We start from the raw sequence: 27451 nt of genomic DNA, 5'->3' as shown, positions 1-27451 counted from the left end.
TTGCTTTTTTTTTTTACTAACTTGTTATATAAAGTTTGTATAGACGGCAGCATATCTATCTAATATAGGGATGGCTTTCTTCAGGTATGTGTCCTGATCCCAGGCGGTCCTCTCTATCCCATATGTTGTTCAAGCTCGGGAGTCTTGTTAGCTAACGCTAAAACTGAGTTATATTATATTACTGGTTACAGTTGCTCTATGTTATATGTTCTTCTTCGTACTTCTCTTTTTTCTCTTCTGAGGGGTGACAGTCCACTACCCCCCAAACATCATGGTTGAGGTGACCTTGGACAGGTCTCTCACTACGACTCCTTTAGGAGCCGCCAGTTCTAATCTTTTCTTTTTCTCTGTTTTTTCTCTTACTCTTTTTTTTCCCTCATGTGTCTGGTATCCCCATGTCTCTGTCTCAAGTAGCTTCACTTTACGCGAGTAAACGCTATTATGCAATTGCTTCCTCCCATAGAAGCAATCATATGCTTTTTGCCTCAATACTTCCATATGGTTAACATTCTATCTTTGAACACTAAAGGGTTAAATTCTCCCCAAAAGAGAAAGTTGGCTTTGGCTTACTTCCATAAGTTGAAAGCAAATATAGTTGCCGTCCAGGAAACCCACTTTATCAGATCAGCCCCCCCCCAGATTTCTCGACAACAGATATCCACATTGCTACACTGTAAACGGTCCTCATAAAAAGGCGGGTGTCGCCATATTAGTGTCCGCTAATTGTTCCTTTACCATTACCTCTCAGTATGCCGACCCGGAGGGCAGATTCTTAATATTAGTGGGCCAGTTAGAAGGGACTGAGACCACACTTGTCACCTGCTATGCTCCTAACACTAGACAAATTGCATGAATTAGGAATCTCTTCTCTACTGTGCAGAAATATGCCAAAGGTGCTCTCCTGATACTAGGGGACTACAATATGGTATTAGACCCGTCTATGGATAAGTCCCGCTCTTTAAGCTCTAGAGCCCGTCAGCCCCCTGATCACTCTAGGAAATTTAAGCAACTTATTAATGAATATGACCTACAAGATGTCTGGCGCGCTAAACACCCTGGTTTGAGGGATTATACTTTTTTCTCACATCCCCACCAGTTGTATTCGAGAATAGACCTTGCTCTGACTGACAAATGGACTCTGGCCTCCATTCGTAGAGCTGACATCTTGTCCACCACGTGGTCAGATCATTCCCCGGTGCAACTGGTGTGGGATTTGGGTTCATTTAGGATCCCTCCAGGCCCATGGTGGTTGGGAGGTGCAGCCTTGACGCATATGGACTCCAAGAAGTCCATCCAAGACTCCCTCTACCTTTACATTACTACTAACAATCCAGATGATACTGGAATATTCACACATTGGTGTGCGCTGAAGGCTGTAGTGAGAGGCTCTGCAATACAGGCCGCTGCTAGAGCAAAAAAGGCGGAGGCTAGAGATATGTTGGCAGCTGAGGAGGAGCTCTCTAGATTGGAAGCGGCCCATAAGAATAACCCCTCAGACGTAAATGTTCTTAAGGCACTTGCACAGGTTAGAGATAAGATCAATGCTTCATCATTCCGTGAGGTACAAAAAAATATCTCTAAGCTAAATCAGCGATATTACCTTTTTGGTAACAAGGCTGGTAGGCTTTTAGCTAGGAAGCTGAAAGGCAGACGAGCCAAAGCTAAAGTAGACCTCTTAATAAATTCCAAGGGTGCTAGAGTTGTTGATCCCTTCCAAGTAGCAGACACTTTCACGGAATATTATGCCAAGTTATACAATTTAAGTACGGACCCATACACTCCTCAGCCCTCAGAGGCCGGTATAGCTGCCTTCTTAGATATTATCAAATTGCCAGTGTTGGACTCTGGTGTCTGTCAGGCTCTTAATGCTCCTTGGTCTCCGTCAGAGGTTGAGACGGCGATTGACGGATTGCCAAATGACAAGGCGCCCGGCCCTGACGGTTACCCATCTAACTTTTATAAATGTTTTAAGACGGAGCTGAGCCCGATCCTAACGAAAATCTTTAATGAGGCATCTTTGAATAAAGAGTTCCCTAGCGAAATGCTTGAAGCCCGAATAGTTACTATTCCTAAGCCTGGTAAACCTCCCACCTCGGTCCAGAATTACCGACCTATTGCTTTATTAAATACAGATTTGAAAATTTATGCTAAAGTGATAGCTAATAGGCTGGCCCCTTTGCTCCCGTCTCTTGTAGACGGTGACCAGGTGGGTTTTGTTCCAGGTAGACAGGCACCGGACAACACTCGCAGGGTCCTCAACATTGTGGAAGTGTGTGACCGAGCTAAATCCCCACTACTATTGCTTTCGTTAGACGCTGAGAAAGTGTTTGATAGGCTACACTGGGGGTACTTAAGAGAAGTATTACTACGCTTTGGTCTTCATGGCAGGTTCTTGGATTCTATATTCGCCTTATATACTCAACCTTCTGCGAGAGTGTTTGTAAACGGATGCCTTTCGAACAGCTTCCAGATAACTAATGGTACCAGGCAGGGGTGCCCACTATCCCCGCTTATTTTTGTGCTAGCTATTGAGCCCCTTGCAGAGAAGATCAGATCTGATAGTCGTATAGTCGGACCAGTCATAGGAAACATTTTACATAAAATCCGTCTCTGCCTGCTTTACATGAGGTACTAGAAACATACTCTTCCGTATCTTATTATAAGCTTAACACAACCAAGACGGAAGCCCTCCCATTGAATATTCATACTGCAGAAGTAGCTCGCATGAAAGATCAATATCGCTATGCGTGGCAAGAGAGAGCAATTAAATACTTGGGAGTGTTAGTGACTAAAGATACCCACTTGATGGATTGCAACTTTTTGCCGCTCATCAACTCCTTCCAAAAACTAATAACTGAGTGGTCTATTCATGAGATTTCATGGATGGGCAGACTAGCGGCCTCTAAAATGATCCTCCTTCCCAAACTTCTCTACCTCTTCCGTGCAATCCCTAGAAAACCTCCCAAGTCTTTAATTTGCAAAATCAATTCCCTCTTTACTAAGTACATCTTGAAAGGTTCAAATCCCTGCCTATCTAGAAGATTTTTAGTACTGCCGAAGACTTTGGGGGGAGTAGGATACCCTGATGTTGAGAGATATCATGCCGCCTGTTTACTGAGTCAGGCTAGAGATTGGTTCGATCTCAAGACCCCGAAGCCGTGGGTGGTCTTAGAGCAGTCATTAGCTTCGAACATTCCACTTGTTGATCTGCTTTGGGTTCCTTCCCCGGCCATCCCAAACAAATCGGACCTTAGCTTAGCCACTAGAACGACACTGGAGGTGTGGTCTGGGGTGCTTGGCGATACGGGAGGGCTTGGCATGCCGAGTGCGGAGATCTCTCTGGTGGCCATCTCTAAACTCATCCCGAACCTGAGATTGGACTCTTGGGTTGGTGCGGGGATCTCCAACCTGGGCCATTTGGTTCAGGGGGGGCATCTACTCCAGTTCTCTGTCCTTCAGGAGAAATTCGGCCTATCTAAAAACGAATTTTATAAGTACTTACAAATTCGCCACTGGCTATCGGCCACCCGGGTCGGCCCGGCGCCTGTGTTGCCTGCTCCCAGATCTCTTACCTCCAAACTGAATAATAGGTCTCATAAAGGCGGTATCTCGAGGTGGTATGATTACCTAATCTCCGAATCTAAACAGGGGAAATTGCCCGTCCAGCTCAAGTGGGAGGCTGACTTGAATGTGTCTTTTAGTGAGGAAGTTTGGGACTCTATCTTCTATTCGGGATTCAAGATGTCCAAATGCATACAACATGCCGAAATGTTTTTTAAGCTTTGTCACAGGACATACTTTACTCCTAAGAGACTACATGCCATTTGGCCGACTGTTTCACACTTATGCTGGAGAAACTGTGGCGGTATAGGTACTATACTACATATATTCTGGCAATGCCCGCTAATCTCTCCATTTTGGGCAGATATATCTTCCCTTATCAGTGCTGTACTCAGATCCCAAATACACCTAGATCCGGTAGTTGCGCTACTACATCATTCAGATTTATTTTCAGGAGGGGACCTCTACATTTTGAGACACATCTTAATTGCCGCCAAAGCAAATATTGGACATCTCTGGAAGTCAACAGAGATACCCTCGGTTGGACAAATTATTAACAAGGTACATAACCACTTTCTCTTTGAAACTACGAATGCTCGATATTCCTCTTCGGCATCTTTGATCCATTTGAGGTGGCTCAAATGGGCGGAGTTTAGAGAATCCCAAGGCCTCACGTTAGCTAGGGAAGATACATGGGAGGTGTCAACTCTTAGTCCCTCCCCCCCCCCATTCGCAAGAGTAACGTTTCATCCCTGAGCTGACTAGTGTGAAAGCTAGTGGCACGCACTTATAGGTTGTCTAATTTGACTTTGTAATGCTACTTGTTTCCCCCCCGCCCCTTTTGTGTCTGTTTCCCTTTTACCTCTCCTCTCCACTATTCAGGCTCTATGCTACCTGGTTACACTATACATTTTCTTACTCTTTCTCTTTATTTCATTTTGTCTTTCTCTGATAAAACTTAGGTCAGTGGTTATGCGCAGGTATTGCCATCATTACCTCTCTAGAGTGCAACCTGATTATTTGCTCTGTTTGACTTGTATGTCCATGTTTTTTTCCCTTTTTGTATATTCATACCATGTATCTCAAAGTGTGATGTAATTCTGTGACCTAATAAAAACTTATTTAAAATAAAAATAAAAAAATAAATAAAAAATAATCCTAATAATAATAATCATCATCACCATACAACAACTGGAATAATCATAATACAGTTCTAGCAAACATGCCTCTTCAAGAGTAAATAATTAAAACTCTCCTCTATGTAGTATGGGCTACAAAATAATAGCTAAAACCTTATTTGTTGCAATGTGCTGATCTTTTGAAGGGTTAATAAATCTTCCACTAAATAAATTGTCTGTAAAATAAAGGTATTTCTGCTGTGCGGCCTTAGGCTACTGCCATTTTTATTCCCATTTTTCTGCTCCGTAAAGAGATATACTGTAAGTACACACTGGAATCATTAAGTAAGAATAAAGAGAAGAAAAAGAGGGAGTGTCCTTTTATCGGTGCACCTTATATGAAATAAACCTTAAAATATAACCTTTATTTAGTCTTTATTAAAAGGCTGCGAAAATATATTAAAAACAACATGAATAGACATACATGGTTGGGATAACACACATAAAAACAAGGCTGGCAGGCAGGGGTTGCTCAGAATTTCTTTTTTGAGTATGAATAGTGTTTAGACAGTGTTTGGACGGAATGGGATCATTCGTCAGACTGCATTTAGGTCTACAGTCATTAGGTCGACCCCACTAGGTCGACTGGCAGGAAGGTCGACCTGACTTAAGGTCGACATGGGCCAAGGTCGACATGACTTAAGGTCGAATTTGCATAAAGGTCGACATGAGGAAGGTCGACTGGTCATAAGGTCGACATGGGTTTTTCACTGTTTTTTGATCCGAATGTCGACACAGTCGACATGGACACAGTTGGCAATGAGAATCGGACCCTCGCATCGCTCGCTATGCTTCGGGCACGGTGCTTCGCTGCGCTCGGCACACTATTTTATTCTCCCACCACGCCCTAGTGGATGGTAGGGCATGAAATACCGCCTGTCGGCACATGTCGGCTCAAAAAACAGTGAAAAACATGTCGACCTTATGACCAGTCGACCTTCCTCATGTCGACCTTTATGCAAATTCGACCTTAAGTCATGTCGACCTTGGCCCATGTCGACCTTAAGTCAGGTCGACCTTCCTGCCAGTCGACCTAGTGGGGTCGACCTAATGACTGTAGACCTAAATGCAGTCTGACGAATGACCGCATCCCGTTTGGACACCCAGGTCTGTGCGGTGGATTGTGGTCTTGAAAGACACTATTCATACTCAAAAAAGAAATTCTGAGCAACCCCTGCCTGCCAGCCTTGTTTTTATGTGTGTTATCCCAACCATGTATGTCTATTCATGTTGTTTTTAATATATTTTTGCAGCCTTTTAATAAAGACTAAATAAAGGTTATATTTTAAGGTTTATTTCATATAAGGTGCACCGATAAAAGGACACTCCCTCTTTTTCTTCTCTTTATTCTGATTAAAATTGTTGTGTCCAGTAGTAGCACACCCCTATTTCCCAAAAAGTGATACCTCACTAAGTGTAAAATAAAGGGGTCCACATTCTTATATATCCAGTCGTGTGCGAATGACAACCCCCCCCCCCCCCCCCTCGAAATCATTAAGTAAGGCCTGTTAAGTGTTCTCTATAAATTAAGATCTATAAGTTTCAGAATACTCCAATATTGGAGAATAAAAAATACTTTAGAAAACATGCAATGAGTGACAAATAGCCATGGACTCACATTGATCATTGCATTGGAAGTGATCCTGAAGAGAGTGGCCCTTTCATTAACAGATTTGATCTTCTCACTGCTCTCGACCAGCAGTTTCAGGTTCTCCAGCTCACTCAGGGAGCGCTGGAGTGCAGCGCCATGTTTAGCGATGAGGTCATTACATGTGCTGAGGTCATCCAGTTTACTGGTCAGAGACTTCAGGGAGCTGTGCAACTCGCTCTTGTCAGACTGAGAACTTGGTTCTTCATCCCCAGAGTCATCTACACAAACACAGACATTTCACACTTCAGAATAGGAGTATGAAGAATTTGTATCCTAGGTGTTTGCATCATTATTATTAATTATTATTATTATTATTATTATTATTATTATTATTATATACATACAGTAAGCATGTTAAATTATCAATGGAAAACATTTATTTCAATAACAAGAAAAATAGCACAAATATAACAGTGATCAGCAGTTTATGAAAATACCATTATTTTATGAAGGATCGGCACTGGCTCCTCTTGAATAGTGTCCCCCATGGAACACGTCTACTTAGGGAACACGTCTACTTTTCAAGAGGTCACTGGAGACTCCGAAATTTTCGGGTAGTCTCTTGCACCCATGGAAGAGTGTCCTAATGTCCCACATTCTGCCCGTTCCTGTGATGCAGACAGGATGATACGTTTATACCTGGAATTCCCAGCTCTCTTCTGCTCTAAAATGTGGCTGGGCTAAATAATGTGAATTCGAGGCTTTGTGACAAGACAGATCCTGCAACATCTCCTCTCCAGGCTTCTCCAGAGAGGAGACCAAAAAACATATCTAAGTAGGTTGTAGAGCCCTAGGCAAGATTTTAGCTGGTGACTCCACCCCCTCCCTTCCCAGAAATAGATGCCACTTCAAAGCAGTAGCACACCAACATCTGACTCTAGTGAGAGGGAAAGATTTTACCTGGATACTCTTATCAATGTAAAATATTACAGATCATTATAAATTCACTGCACAGCCCCGACTTCCTTCTTGTGGACTGCCTGCCTCCTCCTCCGCCTGGCCCACCTGTGTTCTCCTCCCAGTTCTGACTCTCTCTTCTAGTGGCCCACTGGTTGTCCCAATTTCTAGGTGCTGAGGCTCACTCCTCAGAGCAGTCTACCCCTTTCTCTTGGCCCACTTGTGTTGTCCTCCGTCCTCTGCCTCCTCCTCCTGTAGCCTCCCTCCATGTGCCTCACAGTTACCACATATTTAAAGGGTGATGTTTGATCATCACCCTTCTTTTCATTGATTTAATCATGGTACCACAGCTCCACCAGTTGATACCCCCCCCCCCCCTCCATCAGTCACCTGGGATATGTGGCCTACATCCTCATCCCTAGCTGTGCCATCCAATGGGTGTCACCTCTGAAGCCCAGTCATCTTATGTAAATGCCTAGGTCACCGATGCCCAGGGCCAGCCCAGAAATTCCTACAATTGACTCTTCCCAATCTTTAAAGCTCTCTAAAAATGCACCTACCCTTTATATAGCCTTTACTAGTTACACATATTTACCCTGATATCCATAGTTACAAGTGTTTCAGCTGTGCCTTTTCCCACAAGACTGCGCTCATGACCAGAATAGTATAATTCCACACCTTTATTTTGTGTTCCTTGTTGTGGTTATGATATATTCCCCAATGTACAGTGATACAGAGAATAATAATACCATTGTAGCTATTGTGAGGTTCAGGAGACTCCACACTAATTAACCTTTTAGTAACAAAGCAATTTTATACCTGGAATCAGATCAAATTTTACTGGGTTATTTCATCACCAGTAAATAACATGGTTAAAGATTGAAGCTTTCATAAAGGAGCAATCAGTTCCCGATGCTAGCAGTCCCTCTCCTGTCCTGTTAGTCTGCTGCTAAGAGGGAAGAGTTGTAGACCATATAAAGTCGGGAGGTGAGAAGTGCACAGGGATGGTACCAGAGGAGGAGCCTGCCCACAGTAACTAGCTTCACACTGTAGGTGCTGGAGCTGGGTACAGGCGGGAGTAGGGCCCTGTAGGCAGATGACCAATGGCTTTGGCAGAGCCCGATTAACCAACAGGCTGATTCGGCTGCAGTCTTTGGCACCAGGACTGGGGAGGCGCCTTGCAGGTAATGGCCGAGGTATAATATTAAGGCCTAATTTATGTTTGTTAGCTAGCACCTGTCCTGATGTAATGTGGGGGTGGGGGTGGGGGGGGTAAAGTTCTTAAGGTGACTGCCAGATGGCTGTGCCAATGTAGCTTAAAGATGGAACCATTACTTTATGGGCCTGATTGTGGTTCACTCACAAAAGCAAATTCTCTCTCTTTAATGGACAAAACCGTATGCACTGCAGGTGGGGTAGATGTAACATGTGCAGAGAGAGAGTTAGATGTGGGTGGGGCTTGTACATCAAACTGATATCTATATTGCAGTATAAAAATAAAGCAGTTTTCTCCTTCATACTTCATGGCAGCCATTACATTGGGTTCATCCCTCTCTCCTCTCCAATTAGACAGGTAGTTTTTTCCCCAGGATCCAGCCCCTCCTCTATATAATCTGGCACCTCCCCATAGACCATAGTCTTTTTCCTGTCTCCTTCTGTCTGTGACAGGTAGTTAGTTAGTATTAGCTTTGTTGTTTTTAGAGCGAAATCCGGGAGGCTGGTTATGCTACCGGGGACCTGGGCGGTCAGGCTGGCGGTGCCTTAAGCCTATGTATGTCCAGGGCCGGTGGCAAGGACGTGACCTGGTAGCCCATGGCGTTCCTTCCCCGTCCCCTCCCCGCGCGTTAGGAATAGTCACCTGGAAGTCAGGTGTCTGGCCGTCTTCTGCTGCGGACTCCCGGTGGTCCGGTTGGTGCATACACCGGCATATACATAGCGGGTCACGCTGGGCAGACTCCCTCGGCAGTTCCGACTTCGGGCTGCGCATAGGGGCGCGCGTCACTTCCGGCGGATGCACGCGGCGTGCGGGTCACGGCCGCGTACGTTCCAGCTACCCGGAAGTACGCGTTAGTCTGGCTACTTCCGGCAGGGAGGGGGAGACGCCGGCTGCGCGTGCAGCATTCATTTAAAAGCGCCTGGTCGGTGTTACAGGCGCGGGGCTGTGTTTTTGACCAGGAGTTTAACCATGGAGGATGCCTCTCAAAAAAACGTTACACCGCCGCCCAGGTAAGTCCTCTCATAGAGGACACGTTATTCATATCGTTTTGTCTAGTCAGATAGTTAGTATCCTTTCTTGTTTTGTAGTGTGCCTTCAGTGCCCAAGAAGAAAGTGGTTAAGACTAAGAATACTAAAGTCTGTCCAGGATGTGATAGAGCTTTTGTCGGAGAGACTGTGCTGTGTTTAGAGTGTCTAACAAAAAAGGATGTTGGAATGAATATATCAGCACAATTAGCTGAGATGAGAGACTGGATGAAGAAAAATTTTATTTCGAAAGAGGAATATACGGGGAATAAGAGGTCCCGGTCGCAGACTAGCCTTGATAAAGATGACGGGGATGTGTCTGTGCATGATGATGTGGACAAGGAGGAGTCTGGTGGCTCGTCAGCAGAGTCAGGCGAAGTGTTGGAGGACGAGCGTCTGTTTAATGTGGAGTTGGTAGAAGCAGTGCTAAAGAATCTTTATAGGACACTTAACTATAAGCAGCTTGTAAAGTCTGAGTTTGATGCATTGTTTGAGGATCGATCCAAAAAGGAGAGATCGTTTCCAGTACATAAAGTAGTGAAGGACATCCTAGCTAAAGAGTGGCAGGGTGTCGACAAGAGAGTTGGGTCGACTAAAAGAATTCAAAAAATGTTTCCTATTGAGGATGAAGAATTCATTAAATGGTGTAATATACCTAAAGTCGACGCAGCAGTGTCAGAAGTGACGACCCGTACTACTATTCCCCTTGAGGATGGGGCGTCACTGAAGGACGCAATGGATAAAAAAATGGAAAGTGCTCTAAAGAGATTACATATTTCCTCCTCAGTCTCGCTAAAATCTGGAGTGGCCATGGCCTCGCTCTCTCGGGCACTCAGGATTTGGTGTTCGGCCTTACAGGAAGACATACAGGAAAAGGTTTCCCGTGATCAAATCTGTAAAAGTCTTACCCAGATTCAGCTGGCGGTGGACTATATGTGTGAGGCCTCTCTAGATGGTCTAGATTTTGCAGCGAAATCCCTGTCTTCAGGGGTGGTGGCCCGTAGGGCCTTGTGGCTTAAGTCATGGGCGGCAGATTCCCATTCAAAGAACAAACTAGCGACATTGCCTTATGAGGGTGCTTTCCTTTTCGGCAGTCGTTTGGATCAAATGATTCAAAGAATGTCAGGTGGTAAATCAGTGAGATTGCCACAGGATAGAAGAGGGAGGTTTTCCTCTTTTTCTTCTAGACAGGCGTATAGACAGGCCAAGTCCTACAGGCCAGGCAGGTCTGTCCGGGACAGATACGCTCAAGGGACATCCAGAGCCTTTTTTCGTCAATACGTCAAGAAAAAAGGTGAAAGTTCTGGAACCACACAGAAGCAGTGACGGTGGTCCCATGGTGGAGCAGGCCCAGGTAGCTGGAAGGCTGTTGGGTTTCGCTCGCATCTGGGAACAAACCGTCCGAGACAGATGGGTTCTGGAGGTAGTCAAGACTAGCTATCGGCTGGAATTCATGTCAAGGCCAAGTATGGCAAAATTTTGTGTTTCAGAGCTCCCAGTTTCGAAGATAGAAAGGGAAGCTCTAAATTTGAGTTTAGAAGGACTCATCACATCAGGAGCAGTGGTGAAAGTCCCGGAAGAAGAGAAAGGGGCCGGTTTTTATTCCCGTCTCTTCATAGTCAGCAAAAGTTCTGGAGGTTACAGAACTATATTAGATTTAAGAAGATTAAATCTGCGCATAAAGAAGAGAAAGTTCCACATGGAGACCACAAAGTCTATTCTAATGGGATTAAGAAAGAACGATTATATGGTCTCCATCGACCTAAAAGACGCCTACTTCCATATTCCCATTTCCCCAGACGACAGAAAATATCTGAGATTCTGCATAGGTCACGATCATTACCAGTTCACCTGTCTGCCCTTCGGCCTCACCTCTTCACCAAGAGTTTTTACCAAGGTTCTAGTGGTATTGATAGAAGAACTGAGAAAAAAGAAAGTCATGATATGGGCATATCTAGACGATCTATTGATTGTGGCACCATCAGAAGAAGAGGTGATCACAGCAAGAGACTACACCATTCAGTTTCTTCAGGAACACGGGTGGCTGGTGAATTGGGAGAAGAGCTGTCTGAGGCCAACACAGAGTCTTCAGTTTCTGGGGGTTCTGGTGGATACTGTACGGTTCCAAATGTCCTTATCCACAAAGAGATGCGAGAAAATCCAACAATTAATCTCTACGATATACGAGGAGGATCGTATACCACTCAGGTCAGCAATGAGCCTGTTGGGTATGATGGCATCTACGGTGGACATAGTCCCATGGGCCAGATGGAGGATGAGGCCTCTGCAGTGGTCCCTTCTGGGTTACACAAAAAGTCTGGTACCGCTGGAAAGAAAAATAAAAATCTCAGAGCCAGTGAAAGAATCTCTAGTTTGGTGGGAAGCCGATCAGCTAATACCAAGGAAGTCCTCACTAGCAAGCCCCCTTTACAGTGTGATCACCACAGACGCCAGCGCCATGGGTTGGGGGGCTCATGGTCTGGGCAAACGTGCCAAGGGCTTTGGTCCCCTCGCGAGTCAGAGTTTTCCTCCAATCACAAGGAACTAAGAGCCGTGTGGAAAGCAATAGAGTTCTTCAGCGAAGATATCAGGGGTGCGCACTTGCGCATTTTCTCGGACAACGCTACTACCGTCTCCTATGTCAACAGACAAGGAGGTACACGGAGTCACGTGCTCTTAGAAGAGGTTCGAAATATCATGTGTTGGGCCGAGGAGAATCTGCTGTCAATATCAGCGCTCCATGTGCTGGGGGAGGACAATCAGCTCGCAGACTATTTGAGCCGCACAAGCGTGGTTCCGGGCGAATGGGAACTGAAGGATTCAGTTTTTCAGAGAATAGTGGAGCAGTTCGGTCAACCAGAGGTGGATCTCATGGCTTCAGCAGTCAACAAGAAGCTTCCACAATTCTACTCCCGATACCCAGCTTGGGGGTCAAGCGGAGTGGACGCCCTATCTCAGAGATGGGAGTTTCACCTGGGGTATGTGTTTCCTCCAATTTCTCTCATTCACAGGACATTGTGGAAGGTCAGAACGGAGGGGGTCCAAGTCATAGCCATTCTGCCCTACTGGCCCAGGAGGGCTTGGTTCCCCATGTTAGAGAGCATGGCGTTTGCGGGCCCAGTATTTCTTCCAGTGACTCAAGATTTGCTCAGGCAGGGCCCAGTCAGTTGTCAAGAGCCTCACAAATTGAATTTAGCGGCCTGGAAATTGAAAGGCAACAGTTGAGAGACAAAAATTTATCTCCAGAGGTCATTGAGGTGCTTCTCCAAGCAAGGAAGAAGATATCATCAGAAATCTACTACAGAATATGGCGGGTGTTCGCAACATGGTCCAAGGACAGGTTCAGTTTTCCTAAAGCAAACATCCCCCAAGTGTTACAGTTCCTTTGTGATGGGCTTAACAAGGGGCTTTCGGTTTCTACGCTCAAGGTCCAGATATCGGCGCTGAGTGTACTGCTAGACAAGAAACTAGCAGAGCATAGTTTAATTAAGAGATTTTGTCAAGCTATCAAGAAAATCCGGCCTAGGGTTAGGTCAATAATCCCCCAGTGGGATCTTAATTTAGTCTTGAATGGACTTATGGAGGCTCCGTTTGAGCCGTTGGACAGAGCGAAGTTAAAGTTTCTAACATGGAAGATGTTATTTTTAGTTGCAATAACTTCAGCAAAGAGAGTGGGAGAGATTCATGCTCTGTGCATTAAAGAACAATATTTAAAGATTTTCCCGGATCGGGTGGTGCTGAGGACCAGACCGTCCTTTCTACCCAAGGTGGTTTCCTCGTTTAATTTAAGTCAAGAAATTGTTTTGCCTTGTTTTTTTTCAAAATCCTCTGACGAAGAAAGAGGAAAAGTTGCATACATTAGATGTCTTGAGAGCCATCAAGATATATCTACACAGGACAACGGGGTTCAGGAAGTCAGAAGCATTATTCGTGATTCCCCAGGGGGCAAAGAAAGGGTTGGCTCCGTCAAAACAATCAATGTCAAGGTGGCTAAAAGAAGTAATTGCATTCACTTACAGAAAAGTTGGTCGTGAAGTTCCTGAGGGTATTAAGGCTCACTCGACAAGGGCAATGGCGGTTTCTTGGGCTAGAGAGGCCAAAGTTTCTGCTAAGGAGATTTGTCAAGCAGCCACCTGGTCTTCCTTGCATACCTTCTCTAAGCATTATGCATTGGATGTCGCAAGCCCTAGTTTCGGAAGTGAAATTCTTAAGCAAGTCTTGGCTTGAGGTATAGTATAACCCACCCTACTGCTTTGGTACATCCCAATGTAATGGCTGCCATGAAGTATGAAGGAGAAAGCAAGGATTATACTCACGATAATACCTTTTCTTTGGAATACTTCATGGCAGCCCAAAAATTTGTTGGCCCTCCCTATTTGTGTTTTTTTCCTAGGATCAGGACGGAGACAGTCAAAGACTATGGTCTATGGGGAGGTGCCAGATTATATAGAGGAGGGGCTGGATCCTGGGGAAAAAACTACCTGTCTAATTGGAGAGGAGAGAGGGATGAACCCAAGGTAATGGCTGCCATGAAGTATTCCGAAGAAAAGGTATTATCGTGAGTATAATCCTTGCTTTTACCCTGCGCGCCCAGGATGGTCTTTTTGGGTTCCTAGTTCTGACCTTGCTCCTCCTCTCCCCGCCCCGCCCCCTCTCATCCCCAGGTCCTTAGTGCAAAGGGGAACTAGCCACAACCCTTAAATTAGGCTCTGGGTTTTTGGAGAAGGACTGTTGAGTTACAGTAGGTGGGGATTATTTATGTCATGACACTGCCTATATTCACTGGAGATGCCAGATGCACTGTGCCCAGCAACCCTCCTATTTGAGGGTGTCATTTGCCCTTTTGACCCCCTTATTACAGCACATATGAGTACATTTCCTTTGATCTTAAGGTCCCCATACACTAGGATGGCTGCCCCAAAGGGAGAAGTAGGCCACGATCCCCCCTGAGCTGCCCAGGAACCGCCCAGGGAGGCAGGACAGCATACCATATACCATATGCAATGTATCGTATGACATCCCCAGACAAGCCTGCTGGTAGGATTGACTGGGCAACTTATCTATAGTGCAGCAGGTGTGATCCTCAGGCTTCGATGCTCTGCACACGGGACCACACATCGCATCGGACCTGATGTCAACAACATGCGATTTTGGATGCTTTTTATGCAATTTATAACCCCAATCGCATGATTGCGATCGCAGGAGAATCTCCCTAGTGTATATCACCTTTAGATTCACTGAAGGTCGTCATGGCTTAGGTGTGGACCTAAGCCATGTCGACCTTCAGTGGTCGATCCAATGCATGTCAACCTAAGGTGTGTGACCGAACGACCATATTCCAAGGAAAGAAAGACAGGATTAGTTGAAACCAAAATACCTTTCATTACAGAACCTATTCAGTATATCTGACTGCTGACAATATCGCTGTGGTCTTTGCAGAGGTCCCTATGATGCTCAGACCCAATGCTTTATAGATTGTAAAAGGAACAGAAGTAAAGCTCTAGCACAGCAGTATTGGCGAATTCCCCAAACAGCAAACAAAGCACCTTTTCCACCGGAAACATTTTTGTATGCAGAACAGCACTAATGAAGCTTTGCAATGTTTACGTTTAGAAAGCCAGAAAATGCTGAATCAACTAAGGCTTAGAAAGCAATATATTGTTCTGTGCCTCTATTAATCTGCAGCACAGATTGCACGGAATGTGAAATGTAGGACTTGTCCCTGAAAATATAGGCAACGGTTATATTTTTTTTTTCCAGGAGTATACTTCATAAGGTTGTCAAATGAAATGTCAACATTAACAACTGCGTCAGCACTACCAGCATGGATTGACCATTTGTTAGGGTACAGTACCAAACCAAAATCACACTTGCCTACCCTCCAGAATCTGTGGGGGACAACCTCTTTGCAGGGGTGCAGACAGGTAACCCAGGCCCCTTTAAAATGGAGGGGGCGTGGCCACCCCCTGTGAAAAAAATAAAAATAAACGAGAGGGAGATAGAGGACAGGCTGCCGCTGCAGCTGTCTCTTTCACCAGCTCAGCACACGGCACTGAGCAGCAGCTTGTCGTCTCGCTCCCCATTGACGGCAAGGAGGAGGGGGAGCGGGACCCAGGCCCCCATCAGACCCGGGTAAAAAGTACCCCCCCACTGACACCATTAACTGTTGCCCCCACCTTCACACACCCCATGCAGCCCTGTAGGTAGTTCTCCTGCATCCTGCCAACTTTAATACCTAAAAACACTATTAATGACATGTTTACAAATGTCATTAGTAGTTCTTAGTTATGGATGAATGGAGGTGCTGGAGTTTGGAGAAGGTGACATGTGCTTTGTGGCGACTAGAACACGTACAGGAGACAGTAGCACAAGTTGTTGGGAGGAGAAATATAAATTTATGTTCTGGATGTAACATACTATGGATTAAGTGTCATCCTGGGCTAGTAATTGTAAATCACTGTATCCATTTGTGCATGAAATATTACAATATTGATGTTATTGATTTTGGAGCTGGGAAAAAAATCAGGTTGTCATGACTTAAACTGTAACTGTATGAAAAAGTGAATAGGTGTTAGGTCAAATCTGTTTCCCTCATAAACAACTCTATTTAAAAATGGTTAGAAGGTGTAACAATGTAATTGCTTGTCAGTGGGAATTATTTGGCTCTACATGATCCTGTGAATATAGATATCCCCAATTATAAACCTACAGATTCTGCAAAAAACTTTTCACTTTTTGTTCAAACAGTAATTAACTAATGAGAACCAGCTGTCATCATTTAAAATAAGGTCTATGGAGCACCAGCTATCTGTTTGTGATGTGTGTGCCTGGCAGAGACTTTTCACATCCTGCTAGCAGCTATCAGGCCTGGCTTTAATAGCTGTATTTATTTCAGCATTCCAAATGTTTGCAATAAAGTTGAATAATTATTTTTTTTGTATAGATTTTTTTATTTTATTTAAACACCGTGCAGAGAAATCATTCACAAGGTTCAATATCATCGAATCCAACAGAGAATTATCATATATAAAACAGCTATCATTAATAAATGTTGTTAAATCATATATGAAGCATATTTGTTTTATTACATGGCATACATCATTATTCAAGTACATATTTATTAGTCCTTATTCAAATATATTTAAAATGTGTTAAAAGTTGTATAGTTTTCTTTGTGCTGTTTTGGCATATCCATTAGCAAATTAACTAAAAAGATAAGGAAACACAAAACAAAAATAAAATGTTTCCATTGTGCAGTTCTTTTGAATTCTCCATCATGGAAAAGCATAGACAGACTGCACCTATATTGTGCACTAGAAAATAGCATAGAGATTTATTCTCCATGTCACACAACAACCTTACTACATCTCAGCTTCCTAGCATGTGAAACAGAAGACTTGAAGGATAACAACCTGTGAAATACAGCAGCCTGCACTTTGCCTACAGCATGGACAGTATACTCTAATATAAATGTTAATTGAAGAGTGTCTGGCAGCAGGCAGGTGAGCAGCAATTCGGGGTATGGGGAATAAACCATTAAAAGAGTGTATTCTAGTGTAATTATTTTATACACACGACAATCGCTTAAAAAACTAAATAAAATAATAATAATAATAAAAGTATAATACGGAGTAAATTTGCTAAAGCTTCCAAAAATGAAGAGTATTGATGTTGCCCTTAGCAACCAATCAGGTTCTGTCTATCATTTCTCTATTGTATTCAAGAAAATGATAGTCATAATCTGACTGGTTGCTATGGGCACCTAGGCGAAAAATTGGACCTAATTGAATACCCCTATTAATATCTTATTGAATTGAACTGTCACTAGAGTATGAATGGAGCAGAGCTAGGATTCAGCCACTGAGTCATTTACCAAACTACGGGAAGAATTCAATTGTTATTGGCAACACAATAATTAATGTATGCCCAATGGACCAATTCATTTGTTTTTGACTGCCCATTAGCTATAATGCTTGTCGTGCCCAAAATCACTGTGTTTGGCTGCACAGTCCTGGTTAATGCGCCCAAACCACATCAGAAGGCTGCAAACAGAAATGTGTCCACCAGCGGCCTTCCTGCCCGACTGGAGCAATAATTGGGCGCCCACTAATACTAGCTACACTATACTTGCCTTCTTTTGAAAAGCATGTTAGGGAGATTGTGAAGGCGGCACCTAGAAGCACTGACTGAGGTGCATGTCACAAAATGACTTGCATCCAAATGCAGATGAGCCCCAAAGCAGTTTAATAGCAGGGAAAATGGAGATGGGAGTGCCTGTGCACAAGCTGTATAGTTTAAATCTAGTTATAAATTTGTAGTTCACAATACCACTTATAGTAGAAAAGAACATTTCTGAAAGAAGTCTCTCCTGAGGAGGTGGAGTATGGTCAAGTACAAGTACAATCATAAAAAGCCTCCGCAGTCAACCCTCCCTTCTCTCTCCCCTCCCATTTCTCACCGGCAAGAGGTAATTGAGCCGACAGCTCCTAAATATATTAATGTGCCTGTTCTTACCCTTTCTCCAGTACCTGATATTACATGTACACAACTCACCCATCACCTATGTGGACTGATAAGTGATAGGCAGCAGGATAGCAAACGTGCAAATAAAGACACTGTCTATATCTATTCAGGGCCGGCTCTACCATTAGGCAGCTTTAGGCAGCTGCCTAGGGCGCCAGGATTTGGGGGGGGGCGCCACCAAGGCTGCCTATCAAAAAATCATGGCTGTCTATGAGGAATGTGCAACTTCTAAGACCTCACCGCCATACTTTTCCTTGAGGCATACTTCCCTACTTTACTGCCCCCTCTTCCTTGTACTTTGTTGTGGGTGTCAAAGGGAGGCCTCCAGAGAAAGCAGGGGACATGTCCATCTTCCCAGGAATGGCTGGGAGGACCAAACGATTTTTTGGAGCCTCCTTGGGGGGCCGGGGGGGGGGGGGGCAGTAGGTTAAAGTTTTGCCTAGGGTGCTGAAAAGCCTTACACCGGCCCTGTATCTATTACACACCAACCTCTGGGCTAGAGTCACTGGTCAGTGCTCCTGAGGAAGGTGTAAGCCACACTGAAACGCGTTGAGCCTATTTACCAAAGACATACTGACCTATCCAGTTCCCGACCAGCGACTTTAGCCCACCTAAGGAGGTCATTTTCCAATGTCTACAATTACAGCATCTTTTTTTTGCGAGGATCTTGCTAAAGCGGACGACAGATGTATGAACTGTGACCGAAACTGGGTAAATGATATATTGCTGGGATATTGACTGGAAAATTTTCCTTGAGTATTGACTCACACTGTTTGAATGCATGATTACTGAAACCGAATTATATTGTGCATTGCCACCTTATACTACCTCTCAATATAAGGGACACCACTGTTGCACATACCGTCATAAGCGATACTGAGGTTGTGTTTCTTATTAACTGCTATCTGTAGTTACCCATACATGATTGCACTCCTGCAAGGAATGTGATTGTAGGTTCATTAAATTTTTACAATGAACTATACTCTGCTGAATTAATTTAGTGGAACTCCGCGCTGTTCCCTATTCTGTTTATATGTGTATATTTTAGAGAGACCTACTGAACAGCAGCTGTGATTGCGCCCAATTATCACTCAATTAAGTGAGAACATTTAATTACATATGAGATCTATAATTCTTTTTTACATATTTTCACCAACCTTCCAAGAGTGTGAGAATAGGCGCGACAATATCATAATCATTTGATTGTACTTGTTAAAGAAAATATACTAATACCTTTCAGGGATTGTTCATTTGTTTTGCTTTACAAGTAGTTCCAAATAAGTGGCCATAGCATGTAGCAATAGGTATCATTGTGCCAATATCAAATGCAGGGCAATGGAGCTGATGCTTAAATTTGAATGCATAGAGACTATAATTGTCCCCAAAATTGTAACAGTAAGGCGCGATCAGGGAGATTGCTGCTATTCCAGGGAGTCATATTGAGAATGCAGGAGGGTAGGCAACTAAGAGGTACAAACTATGCTGTATGGGCCATTCAGCCTACAAATGACATATTGCATCATTGGGTTTGTACAGAACAAATATCTGTGAACGATACAGCTGATGTGGATATATCAGTATATCTGGCAGTAAGTACCCACCACCTGACCCATATGCCTGCTAAGGTAAGACAATGTCGTCATTACTAGTTCCTGCGGCCGGACATATTGGGTGTGGTATTGGTAAGGGTGTATTCAAAAAATAGTTTTCTTATAGCACTTGCCTAAAATTAGGATCAATCAGCACATTGAGTGTTTGGATGATACATTGTTCATATGTGTATCCAAAAGGACTAGCACCCCAATAAAAACAATAAAATAACATTTTAATTATGGAGTACACCATCGCTGATCTCACAAATGCCTTTCCTAGAAAGCTTCCTCAATTTATTGCGATTAATATCATCAACAGTAGGCGGCAGTTATGTCCCCTGGGAAAGCGGTTATTTATGGGTTCTCTAGAAACTGAGGAAGACCTGCATGTTTCTCCTTAAGAGGCTAAAGTTACATCACATAATATGTCATTGTATCCAATTACATTAGAGATGAGCACTTCAAAAAGCCACATAATTCTATTATTTCTTGCATTAAAGAATTAATTCCAAATCGTAGTATTATCAGGGCCGGAGCTACCACTAGGCAGCATTAGGCAGCTGCCTAGGGCGCTGGCCGCTGGAGGGCGCCACTTAACCTTCATACACTAGGTGTGCGCCAGTGGTGTCCAGGTGTGCACCACTGGCACAGCACCTCTAGTGCCCACCCCCCGCCACAAACCTTGTCCCCGTCCTCGCCATCACCTTTTTGTCTGGCGATCCCCTGCCGCCCGCCCCGCTAGCCGCCTGTCACTCATATTACAGTGACGTCGGCGGCAGGCTCGGGGATGGTCGGCGCGGCTCGGGGGGACTCGGGAGCGCTCAGGCACCCGAGTCCTTCCGAGCCACCGCAATCATCCCCCAGCCTGCAGCCGACGTCACTGCTGAAAGTGACAGGCGCCGGCAAAAGCAAGGGGGACAGCGCAGCGGCGGCATGGAAGCTCCGGCGTACTAACGCCGGAGCAGAGGTGAGGGGGGAAGCCTACAAATTCCTGTGGTGGGTTTTGCTGGGGCAGGACAAACCTGCCCTGGTAGGTTTGTCCTGCCCCAGCAAAACTCACCACTCAAGGGGTTAACTGCCTGGGGGAGTGGGTTAAAATGTGTGTGCGCGTGTGCGCGCGCCCCCCCCCCCCCTCACGGAATAAATAAATAATTGTGGGGGGGGGCGGCTGGCAGAGGTTTTGCCTAGGGTGCCATGGACCCTTGCACCGGCCCTGAGTATTATACTTAGAGACCAGAACTGGGAAAAAAGAAGCAGGTTGCCATAGTAACTGGAGGCTATTTCTATCCTGATTACGTCATTTAATCTCCTTACTGAACAAAAAAGATAGCTGTTGTTCCTAGGTATCAGTCTGCTCATTTCCTTCACCCGAAGGATAAGATGATAGCTGGAGACACAAAAGCATCACTTAACTAGATACAGTTACTTACTACACTTACAGCAATTTGCACACGCTGGAAATACATTGTCATTTAGATGTACTTAGGTAGGTAGTTCTAATAAACATATAATATTGAATTGTTACAATTAACTATTGAGGGTCCAAACACATTTTCAGATACACATCTAATGCAGGGTACACACCACGACGACCCGCTCGCGATGCACATCGTGAGCGGGTCGTCAGTGTCTCGTCCGACCCGCTCACGGTGACGCGGGGGTGCACGACCTGCTCACGATGTGCACCGTGAGCGGGTCCGATCCAATGGCGACCCGCACCCGGCAGTATGGTCGTTATTCAGATCCTACCTGCAGCAGGTAGGATCTGAATAACGACCGACCGACCTGCGGGACCGCGCATCGGATCGGTATCGGTCCACACCAGGACAGAAAAGGGCCCAATCACCACACAATCTACATCCAATTTGTCGGAATTGGATCTAGATTGAGGGGATCGGGCCCTAGTCATCCTGGTGTGTACCCAGCATAAGTGTTTTTTTCTCACTATATATATATATATATATATATATATATATATATATATATATATATATATATATGCCAGTCACAATGACACAGACACGAGGGTGCATTAGCCTTATATACAGTATATATATATATATATATATATATATATATATATATATATATATATATATACACACACACACACACACACATACACACACACACACTTAAGGCAATATGCACACTAAAGTCCTCAACGAAGTGCTGTAGCCACTTAAAGGTTAAGTTGTATCAATATATGTTTGCTGCCAACTAATACTGGCCATACACTAGCCAACTAGTTGGTTGGATGGAATGAACATACTGTCCAGGAAAATGGACCAGAACTCATTTTTTTGTCCATTGTTTAAATCAAACAGGTTTAACGACAGCCCCTTGTTTGAGCAAAAGTTTTTGTCCAGATATTTATTCCATCCAACCAACTAGTTGGATGGTTGGAGGAAAGTATGGCCAGCATTTCTCATGGCTTTTACCTGTAAAGGTGTGACAATCACCAAAACAACTTCTGAATTCCCACCAAGGAAGTAGCTGTCACAGGTCCATTACAAATGAGTTTACCTGGTGTGCGTGAGAAATCAATGATCACAGAATTGTGGGTACTTGTCTAGTTTCCCGGTGGCAGTTACGTAGTTAGCGTAGTTTCCCTATCAGAATCAGCGTAGTGTTCCCGATGCCAGATTAGTCAACTTGTGTCTGCGACTGTGTGTAAGTTCGCGCCTAGCCGGAGCTTACGCAGTTAGTGTAGTCAGTCAGCGGTGTGTCAGCGCTGACAATTTTTCACCTGCCTGACATGACAGGTGTGAATGTGTTCCTGAAACACCCCCACTATCCACGTCCGCCTGAAGCGTGTGGAGCATAGCGAGCCTCGCATGGGGACATGGTATGCATCATCCTGACCTGCTCGGTGGCTCTCTGCGCTCAACACACTTTATAAAATCAACTCCATGCCAATGCGGATAGTGGGGGTATGAACAGGTCGGGAGAATGCGTACTGCATATGGTTGTCACGCTTCGGGCTGAAGTGGATAGTGAGGGTTTGAAATGGAGGCATTTGCCAGTATGTAATATGGAGCACTGACAAATGCGTCCTTTATTGTGCATTAGATGCACTTGCCGTCTCCCTGAAGCAGACACGGGCAGGGTTGCCGTACCCTGCCGCACAAATTACTGAGACGAACAAGCGTATGCATGAGTCTCAGGCAGATGGAGCACCTCTCCACCGGCGCCCGCATGATCGCCTAGGCTTGCCAGGGACGCCGGGGACAGAGCTGCAGCTCGCGGGGACAGCACGGTGACTACACTGCCTGACGGGGACACTACGCTGACTACGCAGGGCTGCTGCTGGGACACTATGCTAACTACGTTAGGCTGCTGTTGGGCTATGCTGACAGTGAAGCGTAGCCTGTCCCCATGAAACTACACAGGTACCGAATTGTGAATTCTAAATTAACCCAAATACACACATACAGGATACCACCGCACTCACCATAGGAATGGGGTGAAAATGGCACTCACTATTCACAAATTGGAGTATGTTTCCTTATTTAAACAATGTGGTCACAGGCCACTGCACCCCCAACCTGGGAATAATGAGTGCTGTGGTATCCTTTATGTAATGTATATATTATATAATACCTTTTTTTTGGTATTATAATATTCTAGTAATACTAATTTATGTGTAAAGACTTCTAATCAGGGGTTAAAGTGAGGGGGAACAAGGGGGACTGAGTTCCACCACCTCTAATGGTAAGGGGAACTGAGTACAGCCCAGAACAGTAATTCCAACAGAATAGCCTGTCCCAGCAGGGTCCCCTCCAGGCATGACATATGTGATGTCATGCCATGCCATCACCGCCACTAAAGTGTAGTAGAGCCACTAAGAGAAGCAGACTCTGCTTGCTGAAGAAAGGGTGAGAGGGGGCTGGAGGAACACAGAGGATGGAGCTGCTAAGGGACATGGAGCTGCTGGAGTGACAGAGACAGATGTGTATAAGCAGCACAACTGTGGACATTATGTGTATAAGGGGCATTACAGTGTGCTTTAATATGTACATGTAGTGGAATGTGTATATGATTGTGACACAGTTTGTTGTAATTTTAAATCTGCGTTACTATTGTGTGGGGGGGTTTGGGTAGAGAAGTTCCACCAACTCTCCAGGACCACTTTAAGCCCTGCTTCTAATAATGTAGAATTTTTCACAATGACAAAGATTACCGGATATAGCATTCTTTGCAATTCACACAAAACTCGAATCTTGACATCAGTACTGGAATTATTCAGAAATACCTTAGGAAAACAGATTGGACAAAGTGTAATAATAATGTATATGTAGTCCTTCTCAAATCTATGCAGAGTTGCTGTATCCTTTTTCATAAAATGTACGGTACTTATGTATTAGCAGGGCGCCCGGCTACGTAACTTAGGCTACGTTGTCAGTGTAGCCAGGTGCCCTGCTAATATGTGTGTAGTGCATTATACTTACCCTCAACGGTGTCCCCGGCGCCAGCATTCACCTCTTCGGGCACTCACCGGCGGCAGCAATGTACCTAATTCAGAGTACTGCCGCTGGGGGAGCATCACATGGTTTCCCTGCTCCCCCAGCGGCACTACGCTAATTGCGTACATTGCTGCCGCCGGGGAGTGACATGGAGGAGGCGAGTGCCGGAGGAGGGGAACGCTGGCGCCAAGGACATTGATGAGGGTAAGTATAATGCACCAAACACACACACAACACAACACCACATTTCACCCACTAACACAATCATATCCCCACTATCCATGTCATACCCCCAGTGTCCACGTGGACGAGGAGTCAATTTTATAAAGTGTGGCGAGCGCAGCGAGCCATTAAGCCCAAAGCATGGCGAGTGCAGCAAGCCCCTCACCATGCTTTGGGCTTGGTGGCTCGCTGCGCTCGCCACACTTTATAAATTTAACTCCCCGCCCCCGTGGATACTGGGGGGTTTGACATGGATAGTGGGGATATGAACCATTGTGTATTAGCACAGCTCCTGGACAAGTTACGTAACTTACGTAGTTTACATAGCTGGCAAAGTGGTGTATTGGTATTCTCAATACACCACTACGCAAACTACGTAATGGCATCCTGCTAATACACAAGTACCAAATGTACTATCTGGAATCTCTAATACACACATTAAAATACCTTTCTCAGAATACATGCAAGGAAAACCATGCAGGATTTCAGCTTCTCTCCCTGCAAGTTCACAATACCTACAATACCCACAAATGTGAGCTGATGAGAAAACGCAGCACAACGGAAAAGACTGAACTGCTACCAACTGGAATCAATAGTTCTATTGCTCAAGCACAGCTAAATGATTTTGAAGCAGAGTACTCCTGGTCTTTTTTGTAGAACAAGGATACAGATGGCTCCAGGAAAAGAAGTAGAAGCCTAACAAGGTGTGAAGACTGATGGGATTCTGCCAACACTGGCCATCATCCTTTTAGGCTGATAATGAGCCAAGCATGATACTAGGACGTGGATACTAATGACTTCAAACTCCCTGCTAACCCTATTAATGCAAGAGGAGTCTTCGTTGCCATAGTGATCCAAAATAGCCACATCATCACAGACAGAATGTCACAGCTCTCTTGAGGACCTTGGAAACCCTTTCCTTCATTATAAAATGGAAGCTTGCATTTATTGGTTCCTCTTAGCAATGACGCAAATCAGAATGCGAATATTCACTGCTTAGACTCACATGACTCATTAACAGTATAGCAGTGCATTTCTCATTGCTGCTCTTTGATGCTTTTCTTCTATGGCTGTGCATAATTAACTTTATAGTTGTATTACAAAAGACTATTTCTTCTGGAGATGCGATGATGAAAAAATGTTCGCCATCCCAGGCATACACAACTGGGTAATGGGTAAGAAACATGAAATAAATGAGGCTTTCATTTTATTGCTCGGGTATTGCAGGTGGCTTCCTAGGCTGCAGCCTAATCAGCCTCAGTGGCGGAACTCCCGGAGGCAATGGAGTCATATGCCGCCGGGCGCCAGCCTCAAAGGGGGCACTGGCTCCATTGCCTCCCAATGTTCCGCTGATCAGCCCTTGATTTAGTGGTGCTGGTGGTGGGGATGCCCCCCACCCCTTATTGTATGCAGTGGCCGCGAAGCGGCACCGCGCAGCGCCCCCCTCCCCTGATCCACCCTGTCACCTGTGATCTCGCTGGCTGCTCACTGCTCCGTGGAAGGGCCTGACATCCGCCTGAGCTAGTGAGAGCCAGCCAAAAGCGACGAGGTGCCAGGAGGGAGGCAGCCCACAGCCAGCGGTAAGCCAGGACCTGGGAGCCGGGTAAGAGACGCTGCAGTGGCAGCCAGTGAGCCGAGGTTGAGACACATATTTTATATAGCGTCTCTCTCACCTGCCGGGTCACCGCTGGACTCCCCCTTCACCAGGCATCCATAGAGTGCACCTGGCTCTCCCCTTCTGCCAGGAGCCCGCTGGCTCCCCCCTTGCCGGGCGTCAACATTTTGTGCGCCTGGCTTTCCCCTGCTCTTGTTTGGTCCCCGCTGGCTCTCCCCCCCTCGCCGGGCGTCTTCATGTACTGCGCCCGGCTCTTGCCTGCTACCACCGACTTTCCCCTTCCCTTCTGCTGCACTGGATACTCTCGCAGGGCGTCCGCAGGCAAGATGAATGCTAGCGTCCCTCCAAGCCCCATACGTATATGTATAAAAATATGTCGGGAGTTTGTTTGTTTTTTGGGGGGGGGGGCACCAGCATTCATCTAGCCTCCGGGCCCCTGGGATGAACTTACGCCACTGATCAGCCTATTGGTTAATCAGGCCCTGTCCATTGCCCAATCTTATTTGTTTTACATAAAATTTTCAGTGAGAGTGTGTAGTGGATGTTGTAATGGTAAGGTGCACTGTAATGTGGCATAATTTGAACAAGAGGCCACTATAATGTGGCACAATATGAACTGGAGGGCATTGCAAAGTGTCATAATTTGATCTGCAAATTGTTATGTGGGGGGCACTATAATGTTACAGAATAAGAAATGGGGCACTTTAATCTGGAATAATTTAAAATGGAAGCACTATAGTGTGGTATAATATGAAGTATACTTCTTGGTTTGAAGGTTATCTGCACTTGGCTTTTAAAAGAAGAGACAGCCAACAAGCATATCATCCATAAAACCCCTAGGGAAGCACTTGTAGGGAGTATGGGGTACTTATTACCCACTCCCCACTTGTCCCGATTACAGCAGAACAGTCCAGAAAATTGTAGACTGTCCCGCTGTCTCTCCTGCGCATTGCATTGTCCCATGGATAGGGGACAGTTAGGGGGAGCAAGTAATCAGCATTGCTCAGATTTGCAGAGCAGCCGGTGATTGCTGGATAGTTGCCTTTTGCAGGCACATGGCTTCTATAAGTGCTGGATGGGGAGCGGGGGGTGCCCAGCTGCTCAGATAGCGGTTGTGACCCCACCTCCCCCCAAGTCATAAAAACAGAAGTCTCTCTGCTTGGCCTTGCCCACCTAGCATATAGCCCCGCCCATCCATTCCCACTCTTTCGGAAACACCCGTGCCTACGGCTCAGCAGGTCCCGCTACTCCTACATTCAAAGTTAGGAGGCATGCAGTTATATCGCTGCACCCCCTCCCCTCTCTTACCTGTCTACTGCAGCCTCTCTCCCCAGACCAGCACAAACTACTGTGACCAGGAAGGCTATGCCACTGAGTTGCAACCACACTTTCAATATACATCATTTTTTATATATTGTACAAAACTATACATTCAATGGCGTAACTATAAGTTTTACATCATCCTGCCCCTTTTACACACCTAATACACACAGTAGTGTCATTT

The 27451-nt window shown here is 45.2% G+C and overlaps 1 protein-coding gene across 6 annotated transcripts in view; it reads right to left on the bottom strand.

The window, feature by feature from the left end:
• The window catches only part of OSBP2 (oxysterol binding protein 2), a 226680-nt gene that overhangs the window by 102234 nt on the left and 96995 nt on the right, over positions 1 to 27451 (bottom strand). For all 6 annotated transcript variants that reach the window (XM_083151498.1, XM_083151502.1, XM_083151503.1 and 3 more), the window contains one exon: positions 6358 to 6608. In XM_083151498.1, coding sequence (XP_083007624.1) covers positions 6358 to 6608 — 251 coding nt within the window. The remainder of the gene's footprint in view (positions 1 to 6357; positions 6609 to 27451) is intronic.

The sequence above is a fragment of the Crinia signifera genome, chromosome 1 (assembly GCF_055691185.1).
Source record: "Crinia signifera chromosome 1, ASM5569118v1, whole genome shotgun sequence".
Lineage (NCBI taxonomy): Eukaryota > Metazoa > Chordata > Amphibia > Anura > Myobatrachidae > Crinia > Crinia signifera.
Note: the sequence above shows the minus strand (reverse complement) of the source record. Positions and strands in the feature narration are given on the sequence as shown.